General features: G+C 38.1%; 1 protein-coding gene across 1 annotated transcript in view; it reads left to right on the top strand.

Annotated features, from left to right (window-relative positions):
- Positions 1-24,145, top strand: part of WWTR1 (WW domain containing transcription regulator 1) — a 93,189-nt gene that overhangs the window by 60,384 nt on the left and 8,660 nt on the right. Inside the window, exon 3 of the mRNA XM_034439259.3 lies at positions 12,984-13,189. Within this exon, the coding sequence (XP_034295150.1) occupies positions 12,984-13,189 (206 nt within the window). The remainder of the gene's footprint in view (positions 1-12,983; positions 13,190-24,145) is intronic.

The raw sequence follows: 24,145 nt of genomic DNA on the forward strand, positions 1-24,145 counted from the left end.
GTACAAAAAGTCTGGCAGGTATTTTATTAGTAAAGATTATTTCTGATTAAATAGAATAAAGCAGCAATAAATTGAAATTCAGTGTTTAACCAATTCTGGTTCTCCAATCTTTTTTGTGTCTTATCTTTGTGGTATACTGCTACAATGGCACACTAATTTTTTCTTGTTTACTTGTATATGTTAGTGAATTAAACTAAAAATGGCAACAATATCCTTCATTGTCAATACTGGCAGGTTTGTTTCAGTCAGATTTGGAGGATCATAGATTCCCCTATCCAGTGGTTGGTTGCCCCCGGTTAGGACCGGTTCGCAAGAACCGGTAGTAAAACTGGTGGGAGGCTCCGCCCACTGACCCGGACGTCATCATAGGTGATCTGTGCATGCACGATGCAAACCAGTAGTAAAGGTAAGTAGAACCCACTCCTGCCCTTATCCCTGCTTTCTTGGTTATATGAGAAAAACTTCTTCAACTTGTGCATGCAATGTAAGAATCTTATATCAATATTGGGACTGTTTTATGTTAGGTCTAGGATGGTTGTTTCTTTCTCCTAATATGGTTAGACCAGAAGGACTATATTTCTAAACCACAAGAAGATTTAGGTTTCAGTATTCCAAAGGGAACTTTTCAAATATTGTAATAAAAATTCAGTTGTTTGATTCTGGTTATTTGCATTATGGAAGCGCTTAAAGTTCTACCATTATGTTTTTTATTTACGTCTACACAATATTCCAAAACATACTGAGTTTAATAAATGTTTCTGTGCACCTGGAGGCTTTCTTATTTTTCTCCCCACTTAAAAATGAGAGACAAGTTAGATGACACCTCAGGAACATGTGTAGAATCATTTTCTGTTTTGCTTTATTTAATACCAAGAGATAGCAGATAATTTTCATCAATCAACTCTGCAAGAAAAGAATATACCAGAAACCAAACGAAATGCTTGAGCTTGTTTTACAGGTAAATCAGATATTCCCAACCTTGTAAAGGTCATGGAGTTTGCTACACTGATAAAATGTTACGATTAGTTTTGGAAATAATGCCGATAGCTTCAGTATGGAAAAGGTATCTTTCATATTTGGATTTTTAAGAGAAAAGGAAAAGAGTTCATCCTTGATCAAATGTCTGTAGAGATTCTCAGTCATCCAGGTCATAGTTGTCTCAAATGTGCTTTCTCAAAAAGTAACTGGACTGTTTTTTCCTTGAGGAAGAAGAACAAAACATTTTGTTCTTCTTCCTCAAGGAAAAAACAGCCCAAAAGCACCTTTGAGACACATTGAGCAAGTGGTGATTATTTCCAAGTTATTTTTGCTTGGATGGAGACATACTGTATATCATGTGTCTACCACAGTACATTTATAGTGTACTCTAATACAAGTTTCTTCAAGTTGATGAGAAATTATATACAGAGGTAGGTAAGGTTAACGTAGAGGAATTTTTAACACCAAGATTTATCCCTTCAGGGCAAGTTTGTTTCCTTAAAGTAGATTCCTATTCGATTGTTCTTCTAAAAGGAACATTAGGAAAAATACTCTCTTGGATAAAACACCAAAGTAAACTAAGGTTCTGTCCTTCTTTCCTATCCTTTTAATTCAAATGTTCTTTCCTTTTGTATTTTTGTCCTTTTTGTAAATAGTCCCATTACCTTTGCTAGAAGTGAAGACTACTTATTGCATAGGATTGTGAAGTTGCTTTGAAACTTTCTCTTTTGTTATGCACTGTTAGTATTGCTACTTACTACCATTGTACTACTTTTAGCAATACAGATATTCCCAAAATGGCTGGTGTGCAGTATCAAAATACATTAATGAAATACAAATACAGAAACATAAGTCAACAAGATTTTCCCCACAGAGCTGTTTATAACAGATAGTCCCTTAGGAGCAATGGAAGATATTCCAGTAGAAAATTGTCTGTGAGGTTTTTTTTTTGTCTACCTCCATTTCTTCCCCACTTTCCTTTGGAGTGATATTAATCTGAGTGGTGTAAATTTCATTATGCGCTGTACATTTCTCAACTGTCTATTCAAGAGTTATCAGCTTTACTGCACAAGGATTGCAAAATAGCTAGAAAAGGAGAGTTATTGAAATGAAATTGAATTCTTTAGTTCTAGAGACATCTTTGTGATTAATTTCAAAATAATAATGGAATCCAAATATTGGGGGAAGGTTCCAATCTTTTGGAACAAGTGTGCAACCTGCATTCCACCTGTAGCCCCAAATTTGCTGTCCCTAGTGTCTCCACAAATCACATCACAAAATCTGGAGGCAAAATAGCTATTTTTCATTAGCACACTTTTCAACAAATTAATTTTAAAGAGGCTCCTTTACATGTTTGTAAAGGAGCTCCTCCACAAAAAGGCTAAGAGAAAGAGATACTGTCCACCAGCAGGCTGGCTGACCTTGTTCTAAAATAACTTTTCCAAACCAGGTGATCTCCAGATACACTGTTGTATAGTTAACAACTTCTCTAACCAGCACAGCAGTTGGGCCTGCTATATGCTGAGCAAAGGAACTATAGTCCAATATATCTGAAGAAAGAAATTCTGGAAATGATAAAACTTGGTAGAATTTTTACTTCTTTCCATCTCTAAAAGATCTAGATGTGTCAGCTTCCAGGCACAGGAAGATGAAATGTCTGTACTGTTCTTCTAGCTGTACTGCTTGTCTTGGTGTTGCTGGCATCAGAATGTGCCTGCTTCTGCTGCTTTACCTTTCCTCTCAACTGACAGGAATATTAAGACACGATCAGCTTCTTCAGTGCCATTGAAAAGGTATTCCTGTGTTATCTACCCCCTTCTTGGGATCCTTCCTGCTGGTTGACTGGAGAAGCTGTAGACCTCGTCTGTCTTTGCTGGACTGTGATTGACAAGAGGCAAATGGGAAAACTTGTCTGATGTTCAAACCTCTCTCCACACAAGAAGAATCAAGGAAAGGAAGAGAACAGACTGCTGTTGACTTGAAAACTCAGTTTGGGAGTCCAAGCTTAGGCCTAAGTTGCCAATCTTTTGACTTCTCTCTTCTTTAAAATATCTTCTCCTCTGCCTTCCACCCACATAGTCAAACGAGGCTCTGGGCCATTATTTCTTGGCAGGAGAAAGAGGAATTTGAGACCTGACACACCTATGTAAATTGCAGTCAAATGGCTACTTAAAGTACAAGTATTCAGAGGAAGGTCCAATTAATCAGCTCCATTTAAAAAAATGGGGGGGATCAGTTTATTTTGTTTTTTCTTGTTTATGTGTGCTGTAAGTGCCATTTGTAGTGGGCCATTTGGACTTGTGTGTCTGCTTTTTTTTTTACTTCCTTCCCATAAGAAACCCCTTAAATAAAACCTGTGCAACTTTTTTACTCTACTATATTATTAGGCATATAAACTGGTGATGTTCTGACTCTGATGTATTTGTCACATGTCAAAGGTGAGAAAATCAAGGCCAAGATTATATTTGCTACAGCCTCTGGAGAGGAGTTATACCCTCAGTAAAATTGGGTTGCAAAAGCTACTTCTGTTTCAAGTTGTACTGCATTATTCAGTACCCTAAAATTAATAAACAGGTGTCAGATGGGATTCAAAATAATAATGTAATTTTTTTTGGAGAAGCAAGTATAATTGATAAAAGAGAAGATGGAATGCTTATCCACAAGTGCTTCTGCCTATTTGAGTAGCCATGTATAAGATTGCTCTGTCAGACCTCAATTTATCATAAGTAGGAAGCAGGTGAACTGCAGAAGGGTCGCTGACTAAAATAGCTTGGCTCCATTACTCCCTGCCTCTCAATCTCCCTCTTTCCCTCTTTCTGTTTCGTGGCTTCCTGACCAACTTATATATGGTGCCATCTAGTCAAAAGTATTTTGTGAAAATTCAAGGAGCTGGCATTATACATCTCCCTCTCTCCCTCTCTCTCCCACTCTCTCTCTCTCTCTCTCTCTCTCTCTCTCTCTCTCTCTCTCTCTCTCTCCCCCTCTCCCTGTTCCCCTCCCTCCCTCTGTCCGTTTCTCCCAGGATTTAAGCACAAAGGCCCAGAAATGTTGTTAAATTTTAATTATCCAAGATCAAGGTAAAAATTAGTTCTTAGTGACTATAGGTTTTTTTCTCTATCATTCTTTTCAAACCTGAACAAAAAGTTTTCTACTGACTTGGGACAGTGCAGGGTTTTTATTTAATACTTTACAGATTTTTGGACCACTGTGTACTCTCAACTGGAAAGCAGTATTTTTGCTGACCTTGTTGGAAGACTAATGCTGTTTCTGGGAAATAAGTGAAACAGGCAGTTCTTTGTTGGCAAGAGCAAAGAGAAAGAGAGGAGAGGAGACGGCTCACCCCCCCCCTTCCCTTTCATAATGCCGTGACTAAGTCAGAAGTGTAATGTGGCTGGATTTTCTTCCTATCTCTGCAAACATATGTTTTTCATCAGACTGCTTTGCATGACACTTGATGCTCTCAAGTTTGCAACAAACTGGAGTAGGGATGAAATATATAAATAGGGACTAGTTCACAACTGACTAGATATCCTAATAAAACCTACTGGAGTTTTAACAGTCCATTGCTATCCCAGTATTGAACTACAATTTCCAGAGTTTATAGCAGTACTGTTACAGCTGCTCAGTGCTGTAAGTTGTAGAATATCAAAAGCATAATAACAAAACCATTATTCAGAGTTTATTCCTTCAGTAAACCATTATAATTTATCAGTGTTTATGCCTCATTATACTCGTTGGTATCTTCCCACTTAGAAGCATGTTAAGGAAAATCTTGTGCTGTCCTAGCCTGTAGACAGTTTATGAGAATATGAGTCAGAAAAACAAATTACAACAGATAGTGAAGGCTTTTGTAATAATGGCAAATGAAATATTTAGAGGAAAAATACAAACCACTCTTTTCTTAGACAAGAGACCCCAGTCTGATAATTTTCAGATTTGTTGGACTTCAGCTAGGTGGGAATTATAGGAATTCAATAAATCTGGAGGTCATCAGAATTATATTGAATTCTTTTGTAATAGCTAAGATACTGTTTTCTGTTAGATTCTTGAATAATAGGGAATGTACCCCCTTTTTACTGACAGATTAGTAGCTAAAATTAGATTTTACAGCAATCTGAGGACCCAGTAGCTCCCTTAAGAAGCTATTATGTGATTTACTGATGTTTTGAAGCAAAATGCACATAAAAACTAGAATATTAAGCCATAAATAGGTGTGATGCAGGTTTGTTTTACAGTCTTTTAAATTCCCCTCCGAAACATGGGGAAACTCCACTTCCTTTCCCCTCCAGTTTTTACATCTTTCTCAATATGATAGTTCTTGTATGTATGTATGTATGTAAAATGTTTATAGCCTGCTAAGCAGGGGCATCTGTAGGGATGTCAAAAAACCTAACATGATGGCTGGAACCGCCCAAATGAAGTTTCACTTCTTTTTTATAAGCCACATTTACTTCTTGGACCAGCACTTACCCCATGGACACCTTCATCCCACAGGTTTTTTTTAAATTAAATATACAAACCACAAAGAGAGAAATCTAGCAAACATTTATCGCCCACAATAGAGGAGCCACGAAGAAGAATGGGTCAACTTATTCTCCAAAGCACCAGAAGGCAGGACAAGAAGTAATGGATGGAAACTAATCAAGGGGAGAAGCAACCTAGAACTAAGGAGAAATTTCCTGACAGTTAGAATAATTAACCCATAGAATGACTTGCCTCCAGAAGTTGTGAATGCTCCATTACTGGATGTTTTTAAGAAGAGTTTGGACAACCATTTGTCTGAAACGGTATAGAGTTTTCTGCTTCAGCAGAGTTGGACTGGTAGACCTCCAAGATCTCTTTCAACTCTGTTATTCTTATATTTTCCTTGCACTAATGTTGCTGCATTAATGTATATTTTCCATCCTATATTGGAGCTTTCTGTTTATTTTCCCTATGCTGAAAAAGAAATTTCAAGTTAAACCATTCTAAATTTTGAGGGGGGGGGGGACTACAATTGGTGCAATTAATATCAATGATGTAAGAAATAGGAACTTTAAAGAAATGCTGACAATGCTGGAAAATAATTAGTATAATATAACAGCGGTTTTGAAAGTATATGGTTCGGATATTCATATCATTACAGTATTCACAGATGCCTGATTTCCATTTACTGCAGCACAAAGCCAAAAACACAGTGGCCGTTTGTGGAAGAAAAGGCACTCTTTGTTTAAACGGTATAGACAGATTTCCTAGGAAAAAAGTTTGCAAAAAGCCAGCTGTGAATTTTTCTTCCTTTTGCTGTTAATGAAAGCGGAGAAGATTCAGATTAGGTTTCTTGCTTTGAATTTATTCCTCTCTTGCTACTTTTGAAACATGAAATAAAAGGACACAAAGTTTCCTGTCATTTTTTTTTTTTTCACCAATAGTAAATAACCACCTGTGCCCCTTCATGATGTATTCCTGTATTTCAGGTGAAATCCAGCAGGTTGTGACAGGTTCTGGAGAACCGGTAGCGGAAATTTTGAGTAGTTCGGAGAACCGGCAAATACCACCTCTGGCTGGCCCCAAGGTGGGGTGGGAATGGAGATTTTGCAATATCCTTCCCCTACCATGCCCACAAAGCCATGCCCACCAAGCCACACCACACCCACCAAGCCACGCCCACAGAACCGGTAGTAAAAAAAATTGGATTTCACCACTGCTGTATTTCCATTCCTTTTCGTATTCTCCAACCTCTTAACCCATGCATTTGAGTTGTTTAGGTGGGCATGGTCTAATTTTGATTTGTGAGGCCCACTTCCAAAAAAAAAAATTACCCTGGCCTTTACCTCTGCCAACTGCAAAGTCTTCAATCATAGTGATCAGAAATCCACACTTTCGTATCAGGGATCATGAACCAAAAACTAGGTAGGGCCAAGGCAAAAATGAATTTTTATTTAATTAAATTTCGGAGCAAGTTTAATTTATATTAATTTAATTAGTAAAGCTAATATGAAAGCTTCCCACATATTTAATAATTTGCCCACTCTGCAATAAAAAGTTAACAGTTAACAGGTAGCATTCTGGGACCTGTCTCAAAGCTGCTTTTTCAAAAAGTAACTGGACTTTATTTTTCCTTGAAGACATTTCGCTTCTCATCCAAGAAGCTTCTTCAGTTTGGACTGAATGGTGGAGAATGGAAGAGTTTACATTCCTTGCAATCATCTGGTTGTTAGCACTCTTTTTGGGAGTCATTGAGGCCACTTGGAGTTTATCTATGCCCTCAAGGTATAGTGCGAATGGGTGTGGAACCTTCTTGGAACTGCTGAAAGAATTGTGTTGTACACAGGAGATAAGTGGTGTTATATCCCTCCCCCTCTGTTGAAAGAGGCTGTTCAGTCTTAATGTAGATGGACTCTTTGACCCCTCTTTCAAACAGGTCCTCTCTGTCCAGAATGTGGAATTTGCTGTCTTCAAAAGAATGACCTTTGTCTTTCAAATGCAGATGGACTGTTGAATCTTGTCCTCATGTGTTTGTATTCCTGTGTTGTGCCATGTATTTGTGAAGTGGTTGTTTTGTTTCTGTCATGTACAAATCTGTACATGTCTCACTGCAGTGTAATGCATATATCATATTGCTCAGTTTGTGTCTGGGTGTTTTATCCCTGGGATGGACAAGCTTTTGCCTTAGTGTATTTTTGGATTTAAATTGTGAATGTATATTGTTTTGATTAATAATCCTGAGCTTTTCAGATATTCCTGCAATTAATGTTACAGGAGATGTGAAACGCCTTCAAGGAAAAACAAAACAAGTCCAGTTGCCTTTTGAAAAAGCACCTTTGAGACAACCATGACCTGAATGACTGAGAATCTCAATAGACATTCTGGGGCCTGGCTTAAATTCTGAAGTTGGTAATACTTAATAGCAAGGTATCTGCTTATCACCACTCTGGAATCACACGGGGGCTCAAATGATGTGCTTACCAGAGAGTACAGTGCTTCACTTACCAGCTCTGTCAATCTGTATAGGAACAGATCAGCCACAAGATATATGTGCATATATGTGAGGGATCCTCAAGCCCAAGGTCAGATCCGGGCTTTGAAGTCCTGGGGGACATGGGCTATCTAGGAATATGCAGTGACAAGGGGTAGGAATTTAGGAATTTAGACATGCAGCAGAATGTTACATTCAGCTTGTATGAAATTAAGATATTATTACTAAACTATTTTGGGGCAAGCACATGGCAGATTAATTCTCCAGTTGTGGATATTCTTAGTTAACACAGAGAGCTATTTGTGTATATAAGGCCATAATGTCCTCCAAACACTGTCGGTAATGTTTAAAATTTTCTCTGTGGTGCAGTGCATAAACTTTGACTTTATGGCTTACAATTTAACTTATTTTTGAAGAGGTAAATTGAATGCTGATTTCAGTTTCATTTGCAAAGTGGTGGCTGGGGATAGCACAATTCAGAAAATATTTCCTAATTTGACTCCATCTCTTATACGTGGATATAAAATTGTGTCTATCTAATTCTGGGTGGGATGTGGGCTTTGAAAGCCATTTGGCTTGTTTTGAAACTGACTGTCTTTGGTATTAAGCCACAGTCTTATTCCAGTAAAATGATAAGCTATTAGTGAGGGCCCATCACATTGTTGACATGGCTGTTGAGATTTCACAGTCTCTGAGGGTAACTGCATAGATAATTTTCTATTCCCTTTACTGTAGATCAGATTGTAGTCCTAAGTGGCATTGCTCAACTAGCAATCTGTGCGAGGAGTCACACTTCAGTTTTAGATAAGAGAAGATGTGCTGTCTCTGCAAGCAGTGCATGTCACAATCAGAGGTGAAGATATTTTTGTCAAAATGTTCTCAGCAATTGATACTGCTGCCCTATCAAAGGATAAAGTGAGCTGCTGATGATACTTCTGCTACAATTTGATTTATGGAGAGATTTGTGGCATTACTGAAGAAAGAAATAGAACATCTCAAAATTGGTATTTCACACTCAATAGCATTCCATTACATCTTTATGTACAATCACCCTGCTTCAACTTGACAGTAAAAATGTTAACTTTATAAAAGAACAGTATTTGAACATACTGGAAGAACTGGATAGTTGCATGATGATCTGATACATAGTGTTGCTGTGATGTTTATTGACTGAGATAAGGTCAGATGTTCCTATACACACACACACAACACACACACACACACACACACACACACACACTGAAAGATGAATTACCAATTTCCACAGACAATAAAGTCAAGTCAAAGACTGAGATAAATCATCCAAAGTGGGTTGACAGCTTGGGATCCATGCTGTCATTTCCGACTACATTATGCAACACACCAATCTGGGTTTATGTGTATATATATATATATATATGTATGCTGAGGAATTTTTAGGAACTCCTAAAGAGCTTGAGGAACATTTTCAAGATCTGAAGTTCATTTATTATTGTAGTTGATTCAAAAGCCATGTTCAGGCAATACCTATCACAATAGGGGTGATATGGTTAACTGATAATCAACCTGAAAAAGCAGCTATGAGTTGCAACTCTATCGGTGCAACCAGACACCCCAAAACAAATTAAGAGTCTTTAAGAGGGTTTCTGTCATTTGATTTAAATACAATATAAAACTCCATTTTCTGCTCAACTTCATTATATTTTTCTCCAATGATTTTGCCATTTGTGGTCCTAGTCTCTCCTTTTTGGTGGTGGTGGTGGCAATGTAACCCTCAACCAACTGTTCATAGGTCAGTGATGCCTCTGAAGAGGCCAAAGTTTGTATCTCTGTGTTAAGGAAAGAGCAATGGCTTGGGAGCCATAGTTTCTAGTTTGTTTGTTTTTTTTTTCCTTTTCCCAAAGACTGAAATGAACTGGGCAGGAACATTGTGATGGGAAAGAAATGTATTGGGGGTGAATTTCTGGGTCCCCCCCTTTTTTTCCTCCCTTTTTCTAACATGGCTCATATTTTCCCAACAGCCTGTGCACCAATTGTATCATGTTTTATTTTGTGCTCAAAATCAGAAGTCAGTTCACCTTAGTTTTTCTATGGTTTGCTGACTTACACATTTTCAAGGAAAGCCTTGGGAGGGTACACAAATTCCATAGGCCAAAGGATGCCTATCCTTTTGATAAGAAAGAAAGGGAAGGATCCTGAAGTCTTCTGACCCTGAGAGAGGAGAGGGGAAGAAAGAATGCAATGTGATTTGCATATTGATTTAGTGACCACAGCCATGACCTAAGATTATTTGTTTGTTATTTATGGGATATATAAGGCTGCCCACCAACAATTTATAACTCTAGGCAGCATATTAAAATGAGTATTTTAAAAAAACCCTTACATAGGCAAGGCTGGAAATAACAAACCCTCCCTTTCCTAAGAACTGTACAACTGAACATCATTAGCATGCTGATGATACTTGTCTCTGTGTCGACAATGATTTCATCCAGTTTCTTCATGTAGATGTTAAACAAAAGTGGAGAGAGAATAGAGCCCTGAGGCACCTCTCAAAGCAGGCACGGTTCTTTCATCCCACCAACACTGACTGCATCTAATCCTGGAGAAAGTGGGAGACCTATGGCAACACCATGCCATGTACTCCCAATCTCCTGAGTTGGTTCGGAAGAATACCACAGCCAGTGGTGATGAATGTCACTGGAAAATCAACACCAGGACATTATCCCCTTTTCCTGAGCACACCAGAGGTGGGTTTCAGCAGGTTCTGACCAGTTTGGAGAACCGGTAGCAGAAATTTTGAGTAGTTTGGAGAACCGGTAAATACTACTTCTGACTGGCCCCGCCCCCATCTATTCTCTGCCTCCTGAGTCCCAGCTGATCAGGAGGAAATGGGGATTTTGCAGTAACCTTCCCCTGGATTGGAGAGGGAACGGAGATTTTACAGTATCCTTTTCCTGGAGTGGGGTGGGAATGGAGATTTTACAGTATCCTTCCCCTACCATGCCTATCAAACCATGCCACGCCCACCAAGTCACACCCACAGAACCGGTAGTAAAAATTTTTGAAACCCACCACTGGAGCACACCACAGGTCAGCACAAAGTGCAACCTAGGCTGCATTAGTGCTATCTCTCATTCTATAAAAGGAATCCGGATAGAAGAACGTTCTTAAATAAATCATACCCCTATGTTGTTTTTTCTAAATCTTTCCTGAATTTAAAAAAAATTACAAATTTATGATAAATATCAAAGTTCCAATCTATCTTGGAAATTAGTGAACTCGCAAAGTCAGTATTGGTATGCATTTTGCTTTGCTCTGTGCTGCCAGCTAAGCTTTGGACTTTAATGCTGGATTTTAAAAATTGCACAGCCTGAACAGAGAGAATAGGTACTGTTTGTGCTATGTACGCTTCAAAAATAATTCAGAGGAAGTATTTGGGCTCATGTCCTTGTTCAGTCATCCATGCAAGCTTGAAAAAAGATACCTTGGAAGTAGATCACAATGCAACTCTTAAAGAAGCTACAACTTTCTTTCAGGCTTGTGTAGGCTTTCTTTCACTGTGAGTTATTGAGATGTATTGTGTTGTGGGGGATGCACTAAGGGAAGCTCATTGTACACATGTTGTGCATTGACAATAAAGGTTTGAATTGAATTGAATTGAGAAACATAAGAAGGACGAGCCGCATTAATAGGTGCAGTCCTTCCTTGAGGTACTTTTTACAATGATTTTCAAAATATGTATGGCCCTATATGTACTACCGATATGCTTTTAGGACTACAAAGAGAATGAGATCTGTTGAACAGAATAATATGGTTTCTGTGCTTAATTAAGTAAAATAATTACATAATTAGTTATATGTTTGCTTACCTATGCCTACTTGCACTCAACTGTTAGGCATATTGTCAGGAATAGCTGTACATTTGAAGAGATGGCCTCACCTGTTCTCTTCAAGCAGAATAGAAGTGAACCCCATTTAGACAGTTTCCATGCATTGTGGATGAAACTGCCTTCAAAAACAAAATGTTTAGCTAAATGAAACATAGTGGCAAAAATGCACCTGGGAACACAGTCTTGTGTTCAAAGCACTGCTGTATCCTATCTTCTTGTTCCACTTCCTAACATCCCCTTAGATTATTAAACTGAGGCCCTGTTCTAAGTATTTTCAACTCCTGAAATATGCAGCGAGTCACTTGATAAAAATGGACATTGCATGATAGGCTCATAGAGTTTTAAAAAATGACATCTTTACAAATATCCAGCAGGCACCTACAGTGATGATTTTTGGTGTTTGTTTATAAAAATCTGCATATCGTATGTAATTTTGAGTTTCAGTAGTTTTAAAAACTGAATATTTAGCCATGGTGACGCAGTGGTTAAAGTGCACTATTGCAGGCTGATTATGCTCACTGCCAGGAGTTTGATTCTGACCAGCTCAAGGTTGACTAAGCCTTCCATCCTTCCAAAGTCCGTAAAATGAGGATCCAGATTGTTGGGGGCAATATGCTGACTCCGTAAACTGCTTAGAGAGGGCTGTAAAGCACTATGAACCGGTATATAAGTCTAAGTGCTAATGCTAAGTGCTAGTTGTTCAATTTTATTGCTTGTTGTGATTTTAACTTCTGCTTGCTTTTAACTACGGACATTTTCCATTGTTTTTAATTTGTGTATGCAGATGGGAAGTTGTTTGGATAACTATTTTTCCACATATCTGAGGACAAAAGTAATAGCACTTAGACCGCTTCATAGTGCTTTTACAGCCCTCTCTAAGCAGTTTACAGAGTCAGCATATTGCCCCCAACAATCTGGGTCCTCATTTTACCTACCTCAGAAAAATGGAAGGCTGAGTCAACCTTGAGCCGGTGAGATTTGAACTGCCAAACTGCAGCTAGCAGTCAGCTGAAGTAGCCTGCAGTGCTGCACTCTAACCACTGCGCCATCTCAGCTCCATCCAACCACTGTGCCACCTTGGCTCCAAATGTTACAGGACAAGTGGAACCTTGACTGTATGAATAGACAAATACAGCATAATAATTGTATTCTCATCATTTCAAAAATATGCTTATTCCATAGTAATGAATCACCAGCACCAGCCACAGATGACACCAACTACATCTATATCTCAGCAGAACCATCCTCCGCCAAACCCTCAAGCTGCCTTATTGAACATGCCAAATGCCCTGACTTCCCAGCAACAACAGCAGCAGAAGCTGAGGCTTCAGAGAATCCAAATGGAGAGAGAGAGGATTCGCATGCGTCAGGAGGAACTCATGCGTCAGGTATTGCAAAAATGTGGGAAGATATCTTTTCCTTTCTGTAGGTTGTCTAGCACTCCAAGTGAGAGATCACTGAATAGAGATTCCCTCCACCCAACACTGGAAGATTAGCATCTTTTTATGCAGGGCTAAATCTTACAGTCCGGAGAAATCCTGATCTATCACTCTCTTGATCTGATTTTCATCTTTCATGCTGGGAGAGTCCATTTGTCCAATTTTTGGCCTTCTCAAGGACTGGAGGAAAGCTCTTGAGGACAGCTACAAAGAGTAACTCTTAGACTTAACATTGTTAGCAGTTATTCTCTGGCTGGAAATTTTTCTCATTGGGTTGTGTGTTTTTTGCTTAGGCTTTAAGGGTTAGCTTTTATTGTGACTCACATTGTTCAAAACAGATCTGGTGCTTCCTGTACTTGGCTTCAAAGCAAGAACTGTGAACAATTGCAAAGGATGTTTTTCATAGGGTAAAGGAATATTCCACCCTACTGATAATGTACTATGAAAGTATGATTATATGGTTCTACTTTGGTCAATATATTCATCAGCTTCCTCAGAAAAACAGGCAGTTACTTTACTTCCAGCAATGTTGAAGGTTGAAGACAATTGCTAAGAGGGAGAGGGGAGGGAGGGAAGGAGGGGGAGAGAGAGAGAGAGAGAGAGAGAGAGAGAGAGAGAGAGAGAGAGAATATTAAAAAAAAATAAATGGAAACTGGTTTTTAAAATATTCTGTGTTTTTTTTTAATCAAAGCACCTTCTAATCTTAAAATCCCACTTAAGGTGATTTCTATATGTACACACATGAATGCACACTATTTCCCAGTAATGTATCTCCTGTCTATCGCAAAAAGACATTTTTTAAAAGACTGTGAATATCTATCAACTAAAGTGCAGATTGTTTAAAGGATTGCAGCCGGTAAGCAAAATAGTTTATTTTTTAATTGGGAGTAAGCCCAACTGAACTGGATAGATATGATTTCAGACTAAACATAACTAAGTTCAGAATGTGAAACTTTTGAAGCAGAAGAGGAGGCGGGAAACTATCAAACCTACTGTGTTATTTTGCCTTTGGGATTTGGATCTAACCTCCTTCAGCTATTCCAGGGTAGCATTTGTTTATACTGTATTTAGTAATACAGTCTCACATTTCTTGGCAGCAGAATGAATTATGTTTTCTATTTGTGTAATGACACCATTTGGCATATCATTTCTAAAGGTTTATTAATGCTCAGTCAGATGTTTTAAGATGTGATGAACCCAGCATGTTATATCAAAGCTTGTGCCTTGAAATCTACTCCTTTTTATTTTTTGTTTATTGTTTGATTGCTTTCAACTATCTGAAGAAATGAAAACTTTTCATCTCTCTTAAAAGCCAGTAATAAAATTGAGGAATGTGATATGAATATAAAATTATTTTAGCTAGATATTATTTTGTTGCAGTATGCTGTGTCTTCTTTATTCACAGATAACTTTAAGAACAAGAAGTTGTCCTACCGAAATATTTTAAATGATACATTTTAGACGTTCCGATTATTTCTGTCACTGAATCTATATTAAGAAATATAGATATAAGAAATATCCAATTAAGAATTGGAAGAAGATGAGGATTATTTTAAAATATATTAGTTATTGAAACATCAAATTTATATTAAATTTTAATTCTCCTTTTTCTCTGTGCTCCTTGTTTTCATCACTAAATCTTTCAGCTCATTGGATTTTCAAAAATGAAGAGTGGAATTCAGCGCAATAACTAGTTTTCATTTTTGAAAATCCAATGAGCTGGAAGATTTAGTGAAGATTAGCAATAACTAGTATTGCGCTGAATTCCACTCTTTCCTATATTATTTCCTATAATATTATTATTATTATTATTATTATTATTATTATTATTATTATTATTATTATTATTTCCTATATTATTATAACACATTCTGATGCTAATTAGTTAGACGTTCTACTCCCCCTCCCAACTTGAAAATAACTCTGGAGAGAATGGGATAGCATAGGACAGGCTTCTTTGAGGCAAGCCTCATGGAGAGAAAAGGATAGGATAGGAGAAGTTTCTGTGGGGCAAGGCTGAGGGAGAGAAGGGGAGAGGCTTCTATGGGGCAAGGCTGAGGGAGAGAAGGGGAGAAGAGAGGAAAGGCTTCTGTGGAGCCACCCTGAGGGAGAGGAGAGGAGAGGCTTTTGTGGAGCCAGCCTGAGGGAGAGAAGGGGAGAGGAGAGGCCAATCGTAATTACTCATTAATTTTCAAACTGTCGATTTATCAAGCCCAATCACATAGTTTCGTAGCGGAGCACGGGTATTCAGCTAGTTCAGTATGAAGGATACCAAACCAGTGCCTGTATGTTTAGCAACTAGCCTTAGAATTGACAGTGAAGATATTGATGTGGTGTCTTTTAGGATCAACAATCAACAGTAAAAGAACAAGAGATGAAGAAATACACCAAAGACTAGAGTAATATTGTAAAAAAGGCCTTGGAAAAGATACTTGGACGCTCTGATATGTCTTTGATCTGAAAGATCAGAATTGTGCAGGCAATGGTTTTCCCTGTGATACTCTATGCGGGTCGAAGTTGGACTTTGAAGAAGCAGGATAGAAGGAATATGGACACTTTTCAGTACTAGAGAGGACTCCTGAGAATACCATGGATAGCTAAGAAACAAACAATTGGATTATAGAACAAGTAAATCCAGAATTCTCATTTGAAGCACAAATGACCAGGTTCAGATTACCATATTTTTGACATGTTATGTGAAGACCTAGCTTTCTTGAGGCGTATGCTGCTGGGAAAGTTGGAAGCAAAGAGAAGGATGACTGGTAACTTGATTACAGAGGTGATGGGTGCACCATTGGAAGAGATAAAGGGCCAGATTGGAAACAGGTCCTTATGAATAAGATCTGTTTATATTAATTTCTTATTGTTAATATGAAACATAAAAGTGCCTAGTATAGCAGTTAATATTTTAAGTATAATTAGGCTGATGAGGGAACATCCCTATCTGTCTCTTCTAGTACTGATGTACAGTATTATAATACAGTTTCTCCAGCATAGTATTTTCCAAATAAATTGGTCTCTTAATTCTCAGCCCAGTGACTGAGAATTCTGGTACTTGTAATGCAAACACATCTGAAAGGCAAGCTGCAGAGATGGATGCATCATTATAAAATCTTAGTTGTACTATTTTAATTTTTCTTTTTGAAAAAACCTCAATATAGATTGCTGTTTGACATATACATCAAATGCCTGAAATAACTCCAGTTTTAATATAGGTACTGTAGGTATAAGATTTTTGAAAATAATAATTTTCCTGATTTTTGTGAAAATGGTTTATGTTTTCTTGGTGCATCAGGTTTGGATAAAATGCTTGGCATCTTTATTTATTTATTATTATTAATAACAATAACAATAACAACAATAATAATAATAATAATAATAATAATAATAATAATAATAATAATAATAATAATAATAGGATTTGTATGCCGCCCTTCTCCCGAAGGACTCAGGGCAGCTCACAACTCAGCATCAAATTTCTTGTCCTCCACAGGTCTCTGCATCTGCTTTATGAAACATTCCCCTTGCACACTATGAAAAACTGCAAAGAATCATTGCAATACACAAGCAGATCAATTTTGAAAAGATACCCCCTTTGGACCGCTGAGTCCTATAGCCCTGCAGTTTTGGCTGCTAAATATAACCAGGATTTAAAAAAGAAAAGAAAAGAAAAGAAAAACAATCCTAGCATACAGCCCTTAATCTGTTAGAATTTTTGTGAACTTCCTGTTAGCCCTCAGTATGAAACCGAGGCCTGAAAACATGGAAGAAGGGTATCACTGTTCAAACAATTTTCTAGCTGTCCTAATCCTTTCCTACTAATGCTGTTGCTGTTTTTGCTGTTGCTGCTGTTGCTGCAAACTGTTTTAAGAAAAAGTGTTTGCATCAGCTGCTAAGCAACTCCCAAGTAGATGAAGAAGGTTTGGGTGAAAAAGAGTTCTGAGTTTCTGGCAGGCTCTTCTCAGACTTATCTGGTTGATAGCAGCTTGGCTTCTCTATAGAGATTTGGGACATCTGCAGCAGCCCACTCCAGAATGACACTTCCAACACTACACAACTGTCTGGAGTTTCTGGGTTATCTTCCTTTTTAGAAGATTAGAAAAGAACCTTTTGTTTTCTGGCTGCTGGGAGGACAAGAAAGTTGGCTTAGTTGTCTAAATGAAAATATGAAATGTGTTTCACACTTGTATTGATCATTTTAATTTCTTTTATTTAAAAAAGCAATAAACAGAGAACATCTGGAGTGGGAAACCCTCTGCATAACTTATGTACATCCTGGTTAGACCCATTGTGAATAATTAATATGCCCACTACAACTTTCCCGTTTTTCTACATATTTCAAGAAAGAACACTTAACTACTAAATCCTTTCTCATTTAACAGGATTCATGCCCCCCTCTTAACTTTCTTAGTTTCCATTTCCTAGCTCAAATGTGAGCAACAAGTAAAGTTCCTGGTTCACATGTATTACTAAGCAAACCACAGAATAAGCTTCTACCAGAGGTGTGTTTCAGCAGTTCTGACCAGTTCTGGAGAACCGGTAGTGGAAATTTTGAGTAGTTCGGAGAACCGTTAGTAAACATTCTGACTGGCCCTGCCCCGATCTATTCTCTGCCTCCCAATTCCCAGCTGATCGGGAGGGGATTTTGCAGTACCCTTCCCCTGGAGTGGGGTGGGAATGGAGATTTTACAGTATCCTTCCCCTGCCACACCCGCCAAGCCATGCCCACAGAACCGGTAGTAAAAATTTTTGAAACCCACCACTGGCTTCTACTTATTCGTGGGAAAAGCCAAACGTAAAAAAACAGGCAGTTTAGGCTAGTGCTTACTCATTCACAATAAGGTAGGAAATTAAATAATTCTGGCTTAGCATTGTTTACAAATGCCAACACTGTTTTCATGATAACATTTTGTACAATAAAGTAAGGATTTTGGTTTAAATTCATACAGCACTCAGAACCTTAGATAAGGAATACAGAAAAAATACAGAAGTTAAACTAATGTTTCTCTTGAGAAACAGGTTTGTTGGGGCCCTTGGTGTTCTCTGAGCTTGGTTGTTTGCTTGCAGACATTTCATTATTTGACTAGGTAACACCATCAGTACCTTCATCACTATGTCTACAATACGCTTTGAAGCAGCAGCTCTAGGCACTGATGATGTTACCTAGTTGGGTAATTAAACGTCTACAAGCAAACAGAGGTACATCTGGCAGGACCCAGAAGAAGGGTCTTCTCCCTGATGTCTCCCTCCCTTTGTGACATCAGTCCTGCAGAAATTAGTTTGCCCCCCACTTTGACAGTCTTTCCTAAGGCCCTGAAGACTTGGTTTTGCCAACGGGCCTGGGGAATCCAAAGTGTGATGGAGCCCATCAAATGGCTTATTTAACTGTATGTGGATGGGTGGGGGGTTATTGTTTTTTTAATTTATTTTTCCATACTGTGTTTTTATTGTTTGTAAGCCACCTAGACTTGCTGTGAGTGAGTAGGCGGCTATACAATTTTTTAAAAAAATAGTTCAACCCTGAGCTACGTATATTCTCCTCTATTGGTATAACAGGCGTTGTTTTAAGGGATTTTAAAATGTATTTGTTAATCCAAATGTGACCCAGATAATTTAGATTTTTGGAACTCTTCTGGGCCTGCAGGGCTTTGAGGTATCATACAGATTGTTTAGATTGGAAATGAGGCTAAAATTGCCTTATCCAGCCTGGTAACTTCTAAATTTCTTAGATTACCCAATAATTTCCAACCAGGGCTATGTGCCAGCCTGGGGAAGGCTACTTATTAGTTATCTGTGGATCCATCAAGAGAACTGAAAACACTGTTAAAAACATGCCCAATCAACCATTGCTAGAGCATGTATCTCTAAGTTTCTATCTCTGTCTCAGGTTCAGCCTATGCTTGAAGACTATTTCTGATGCTTTACTCTGGAAGTAGTGCCTTCCTTCTTATCTTGGCTCAATTGGTTCCACGCAGGCAATGTAGAGCATACCTAAGCATGTAGGGAAAAAGTGACAAAATTACATGTTGTTGTCTCATATTAACTCTTACTGATTCTGTGTTTGCTCAAATGGGACAATGTGAGCCCAAACTACTCACTTTTTTCTGGCCCCTGACCTCTGATTAATGGTGGTGGTGGAGTTGCTGATTGGTTTCCAGCAGAAGGAAAGCAACAGTCATGAATTTCCATTATTGCACAGTACTGCTGAAAGGAGAAAAAATGAAAAATGAAATCATATTGAATGTGATTTAGGGCATGTTGTGGGGGCAGCAAGATTTAGGGGAACCTGTTTACCATTAGCGGTAGAAAGGAGGAAGGCACAGAAGGGTTGTGTGGATTTTAGCTTGACTTTTGATGGTCAAACTGAAATGTGTGAATCAAGTAACAAACGTCGAAGAGTATTTTTAAAGGGATTCGTAGATTCTGTTGTATTTGAGGGTGGGGGTCAAGAGGGATTGTATGTAACCATTGAAAGTGCTATGATTTGATTGGAATATAATTTTTGTATAAAAAGATACAAAAATATACATAAGTAAACACTTGGAAGTTGTCCCCAAAATAGTTTGATTATTGTCTATCAACATGAAGTGGATTTATCTTTTGTATCTGTTGTAGTGTAGTTCCAGTGCTTCTTTCCCCCATCCTTTCCATGGGTTAATGGACTTTTTGCTGTGGTCTTGAAGCTGAGCACCTGTTTCTTGTTGACATAATTGACATTTTTGCCCTAAGAAACTCCCCAGGTTTAGCAACAGCTGGCAGCTATGTCCTGCTTCTCTCTCCCATTTTGCCATAGAAGAAAATAGGGATCAGAGAGCCCCATAACTAAAGAAGGGAGCATACATTCATTAGCCTGAATGCTCATCCTGTACCCTACAAGCCACCAACTGTACAGAGCATGGCAGATTACATATACCTTGAAATTTTCCTGGTTGGTTTAAGGGGGGAAACATTGCTTTAACAATGGTACAGCTAACCATGATTTACTGTAAGGCTTGGATTGGGAATAAGAGGAAGGCAACCTTGTTGAGGCATGCAAAATAAAGAGTCACCAGGAGACTTCTGCCATGGTAAGATACAGATAGGGCAAGGCCCCTCAGTCAAGAAACCCTGAAATAAAATTAATGATAAATGGCAGTGTTTGCCTTTGCCTTGACGTAGTATCAAACAAAACCAAAGAAATAGAAAGATCAAGGTTAGAGGGGCCTGCAGTAAGCTTTGAAGATGTGTCAGGGGGAGTCAAAAGACGAAAGTGCAAGTTAAGTGATTTGCTAATAATAAAAATGTGAATACTTGAGGGAGTGTCTGTCCTAGTATGAACATGCTCAGACATTAAGATCTGCAAGGATAGCAGCTACTAGGAGAGGCTTGTTTTGTGGGAGACGGTAAGCGATCATCTCTATTGTGGGACCCCAACTTTGGAATAGCCTTCCTTTGCAGGAAAGGCTGGTTCCAGCATTGCCTACCTTTTGCTATCAGGTAAAAATCTTACTTTTATTGTCACATTTGGAATTGTTGCCATATTTTGCTTTCTTTTTGTGGTTTGTAAACAATAATTGTTCTCATTAACATTATTTTTCATGAACCGGATGGATATTTTAGGAAACTGTCATATAGGGAATTAGTTTCTATGGTCAATCTCTCTCAACAACATCTACCCTGAGTGGTGGATCATCTCTAGGATTTCAAGTCAAAAGTCTATTAGTCTTTGATCTGGGAATTTATGGGTGCAAAGCAGTTATTAATTATCCTTCCCAAACTAATTCAAGCGTGTGCTTCCTCTGGAGGAGTAATAAGGAGTCAGTATGAATATTGATTTAGTCTAAAGATATTTCTATATGTAAATTCACACACATAAAAATTAAATAAATTCAAGATGTAGTAACTTGGTTTTGCCTGAAACTAAGCAAGCTTGAAATGTTATTTTAGTAAAAAGTGGATGTTTCATGGCTACAGAGTACATCAGGCTTCAGTTACCTTGCATTACTACTGATAGAAATGAACAAGCTTAGAAACTGAGCCATCTAAAGAATACCAAAGGAGGGCCTGGATGTTCAGTTGTTGCTGTGCATCACAGTATCCAAGGAACGGAAGTTTAATAAGGGGCAGGGTGAAACTAGACCCTTCCCGCATTCTAAAGGGGCAATTTAGCAGCTGTGCTTGTGCAGCGAGCTATTTCTGCCAGCAAGGTTCCAGGAAATGTGTTGGGAGATTTCTAAAATCATTTGGCATGTCAGGTTTTTTTAAGGTTTACATCAAGGGCCTGTATGTGTGTGCAGAGACAGTGAATAATTTAGTATACTTCAACCATTTTAAGCCTGCATACATTTTGGCAGCTTTCACAGAAACCTCTGAAGGAGAAGGCGTTCTGGAGTTGCTGCCACAGCAGGCATTTCAATGCTGTAGCAATGTCAAATAGTTGCCTTGATCCTCCCTTTTGTTTCCACTGGCTGTTCTCCCTTTTCTTTCTCTCTCTCTCTCCCTCTCTCTCTCTTTCTTTCTTTTGGTGGTTGTTTTCATTTTGTTTTACTTTATTTTTGACCAAACATGGTGTGCACAGCAACAGCACAAAAGACAACAGACCACAAAGGCTCCTGAGGTATCAGTGGCTTTATTTGTAAGGAAATGTCAGTGAGCGTGTCGGGATGGGCTGTGGGAGGCAATCCCTTTGCCAGATGACCTGCTGACCATAGAAAAGTGATTTGTCTTGTCCTTAGGACTGTCATTTGCCTGGCACTGCAGTAGCAATCTCCAAACATTTTACAAGCAGTTGTCTTTTCTGGCCCACCCGGAAAAATCTGAGAAATATGAGCTTTTTGAAGTCCTCTGAAAGCAGCAGCAGACAAGCATTTTGGGCTGGGGGCATATTTGGAATTTTCACAGACTTATTTAAACATTTATCTGCCGCCCAACTCATGTGACTCTTCAGTTATGTACAAAAAGAAGAGTAAATCATAATAATCAATATGAAGATAACATAACTATTATTGTAATTATATTTGCATCCTGCTTTTTATTTTATAAAATTGAAGGCAGTGTACTCACTGCTCCATCCTACTTACCTGACAGCAACCTGTCTATGAGATAGGTTGGGCTGACAGAGAGGCACTGGTCCAAATTCACCCAGCTGGCTTCCATGCCTAAGGGAGGACTAGAGCTCAGGACTTCCTGGAGGGCGCAGCTGTAAAATGAGTGACAGAGAAGAACCATGCGGGATATACCTTTTCTCAAAATGACTGGTGCTTTGCTTTCCAGCAAGACCATTTCCTATTGGTTTATTTTTAATTATATGCTTTTTTTTTAAAGGTAAGGGCCAAAGGAAGTGTTACTGGGGCACTGATAGTGGTCCTCTCAGTAGAACCAGTTGGGGAAGCCCTGTGAAAGTAAAGTAAAATGAGCCATAAAATATTTCTCTTAAGTGGACTTAAAAAAGAAACTTGACTTACTCAGCAATGTGTTTGGTTTATATGTCTACTTAAAAAATATATGGTGCCCATTGAAACAGCTTTCCCGAGATAATGTACAGAAATAGTTTTTAATGTTTTAAAAAACCTACTTGATTAATATTAATATTAAAATATTAATATTAAAAGAAAAGATTGGACTGCCATTTGTCAGAAATGATATAGGGTCTCCTGCTTGAGCGGGGGGTTGGACTAGATGACCTATAAGGTCCCTTTCAACTCTGTTAATCTGTTAAAAAAACAACATATATTGATAATGTCTATATTACAATGGGGAAAGGCTACAGAAGGTCTTGTTCAGATTTTAGATATCTCCTATGCAAGAGGTGATAATGAATGGGGCCTTTTTGAGAAGGTCACTTTGTCATCCAGCTGAGATTGGATGATCTACAAAATTAAATACTTTTGATCAGAGTATAATCTTCTGTTAAAATGCTCCAATCATTGTTATTTTCTTGGCAAAGTCTAGTTCAGATTTACCTTTGCTTTTTTTTTCTTTTTTTCTTTTTTCTTTTTTTTTCATTTTACCAATCTAGCCTACAGCCTGGGATTTCCTGGGTGTCTCCCATTTAAGTATTAATCTGCTCTCACCCTGTTTAATTTTCACATCACTGAAGACTGAGTTGCTTTACACCCTGGTTGTTTAAGAAGTTCTTTAATTGAAAGTGATGAATTCATTTACTTACATAAAGCATTTATAAAAAGTATAAATGATGGATGCTTTGTATGAAAATGTGTTTTACTTACTTAGAGTAGTATCTACACTAGTCTAGGAAGTACTTACATTTGGGAGTCTTGAAGGTTTGATGGGAAACACCTCTACCCATTTGCCTGCTGGTAAATTGGAATTTTCTCACCAACCATGCTTTCTATATATAGTAGTCATTTTGTGGCTGAGCAAGCATTTTCTATACTAGCCATTTTGCCAGAGTACCCTTGGAATGTTTCCAAACTGTGAAATGTGCCCTTCCCGGCTTGAAAAAATGAAGAAACTTTAGGAATAGGTCTTCTTTTATGAATTGGACAAAATCAAACAAATGTTTTTTCCCCTGATATTTTGAAAGGCTTGGAGCTGAAGAGGAGCACATTAAGTTCACTGGATTATAGCCAAGAACATTGGATGGCTGTATGTTTAAACTTGCAGTATATTTATATGTTTTACTTTGAACATTTTGTTTTGGGAAGATGACAGAAAGGCATTATCTCTGACCTTTTTCCAGTAGGACTTTTTCCATAAGGATTGCACCCTTTCATCATTCTTTTTTCCCACAAGGTGTCACTCTCAGTCCATCTATGGAGGGAGGGGATAATTCATGGTAGTTTCCACATATTTATCATAGAGTTTTCTATTCCCATTTCATTGCTTGTTCCTAATTAGTTTCATGGTAAAATATAGAAAGCAAAAACCTTCATATTAATTAAATATACAAACTCTTGCCCATCT

This window comes from Pantherophis guttatus, chromosome 6 (assembly GCF_059756535.1).
Source record: "Pantherophis guttatus breed Tessera chromosome 6, ASM5975653v1, whole genome shotgun sequence".
Lineage (NCBI taxonomy): Eukaryota > Metazoa > Chordata > Lepidosauria > Squamata > Colubridae > Pantherophis > Pantherophis guttatus.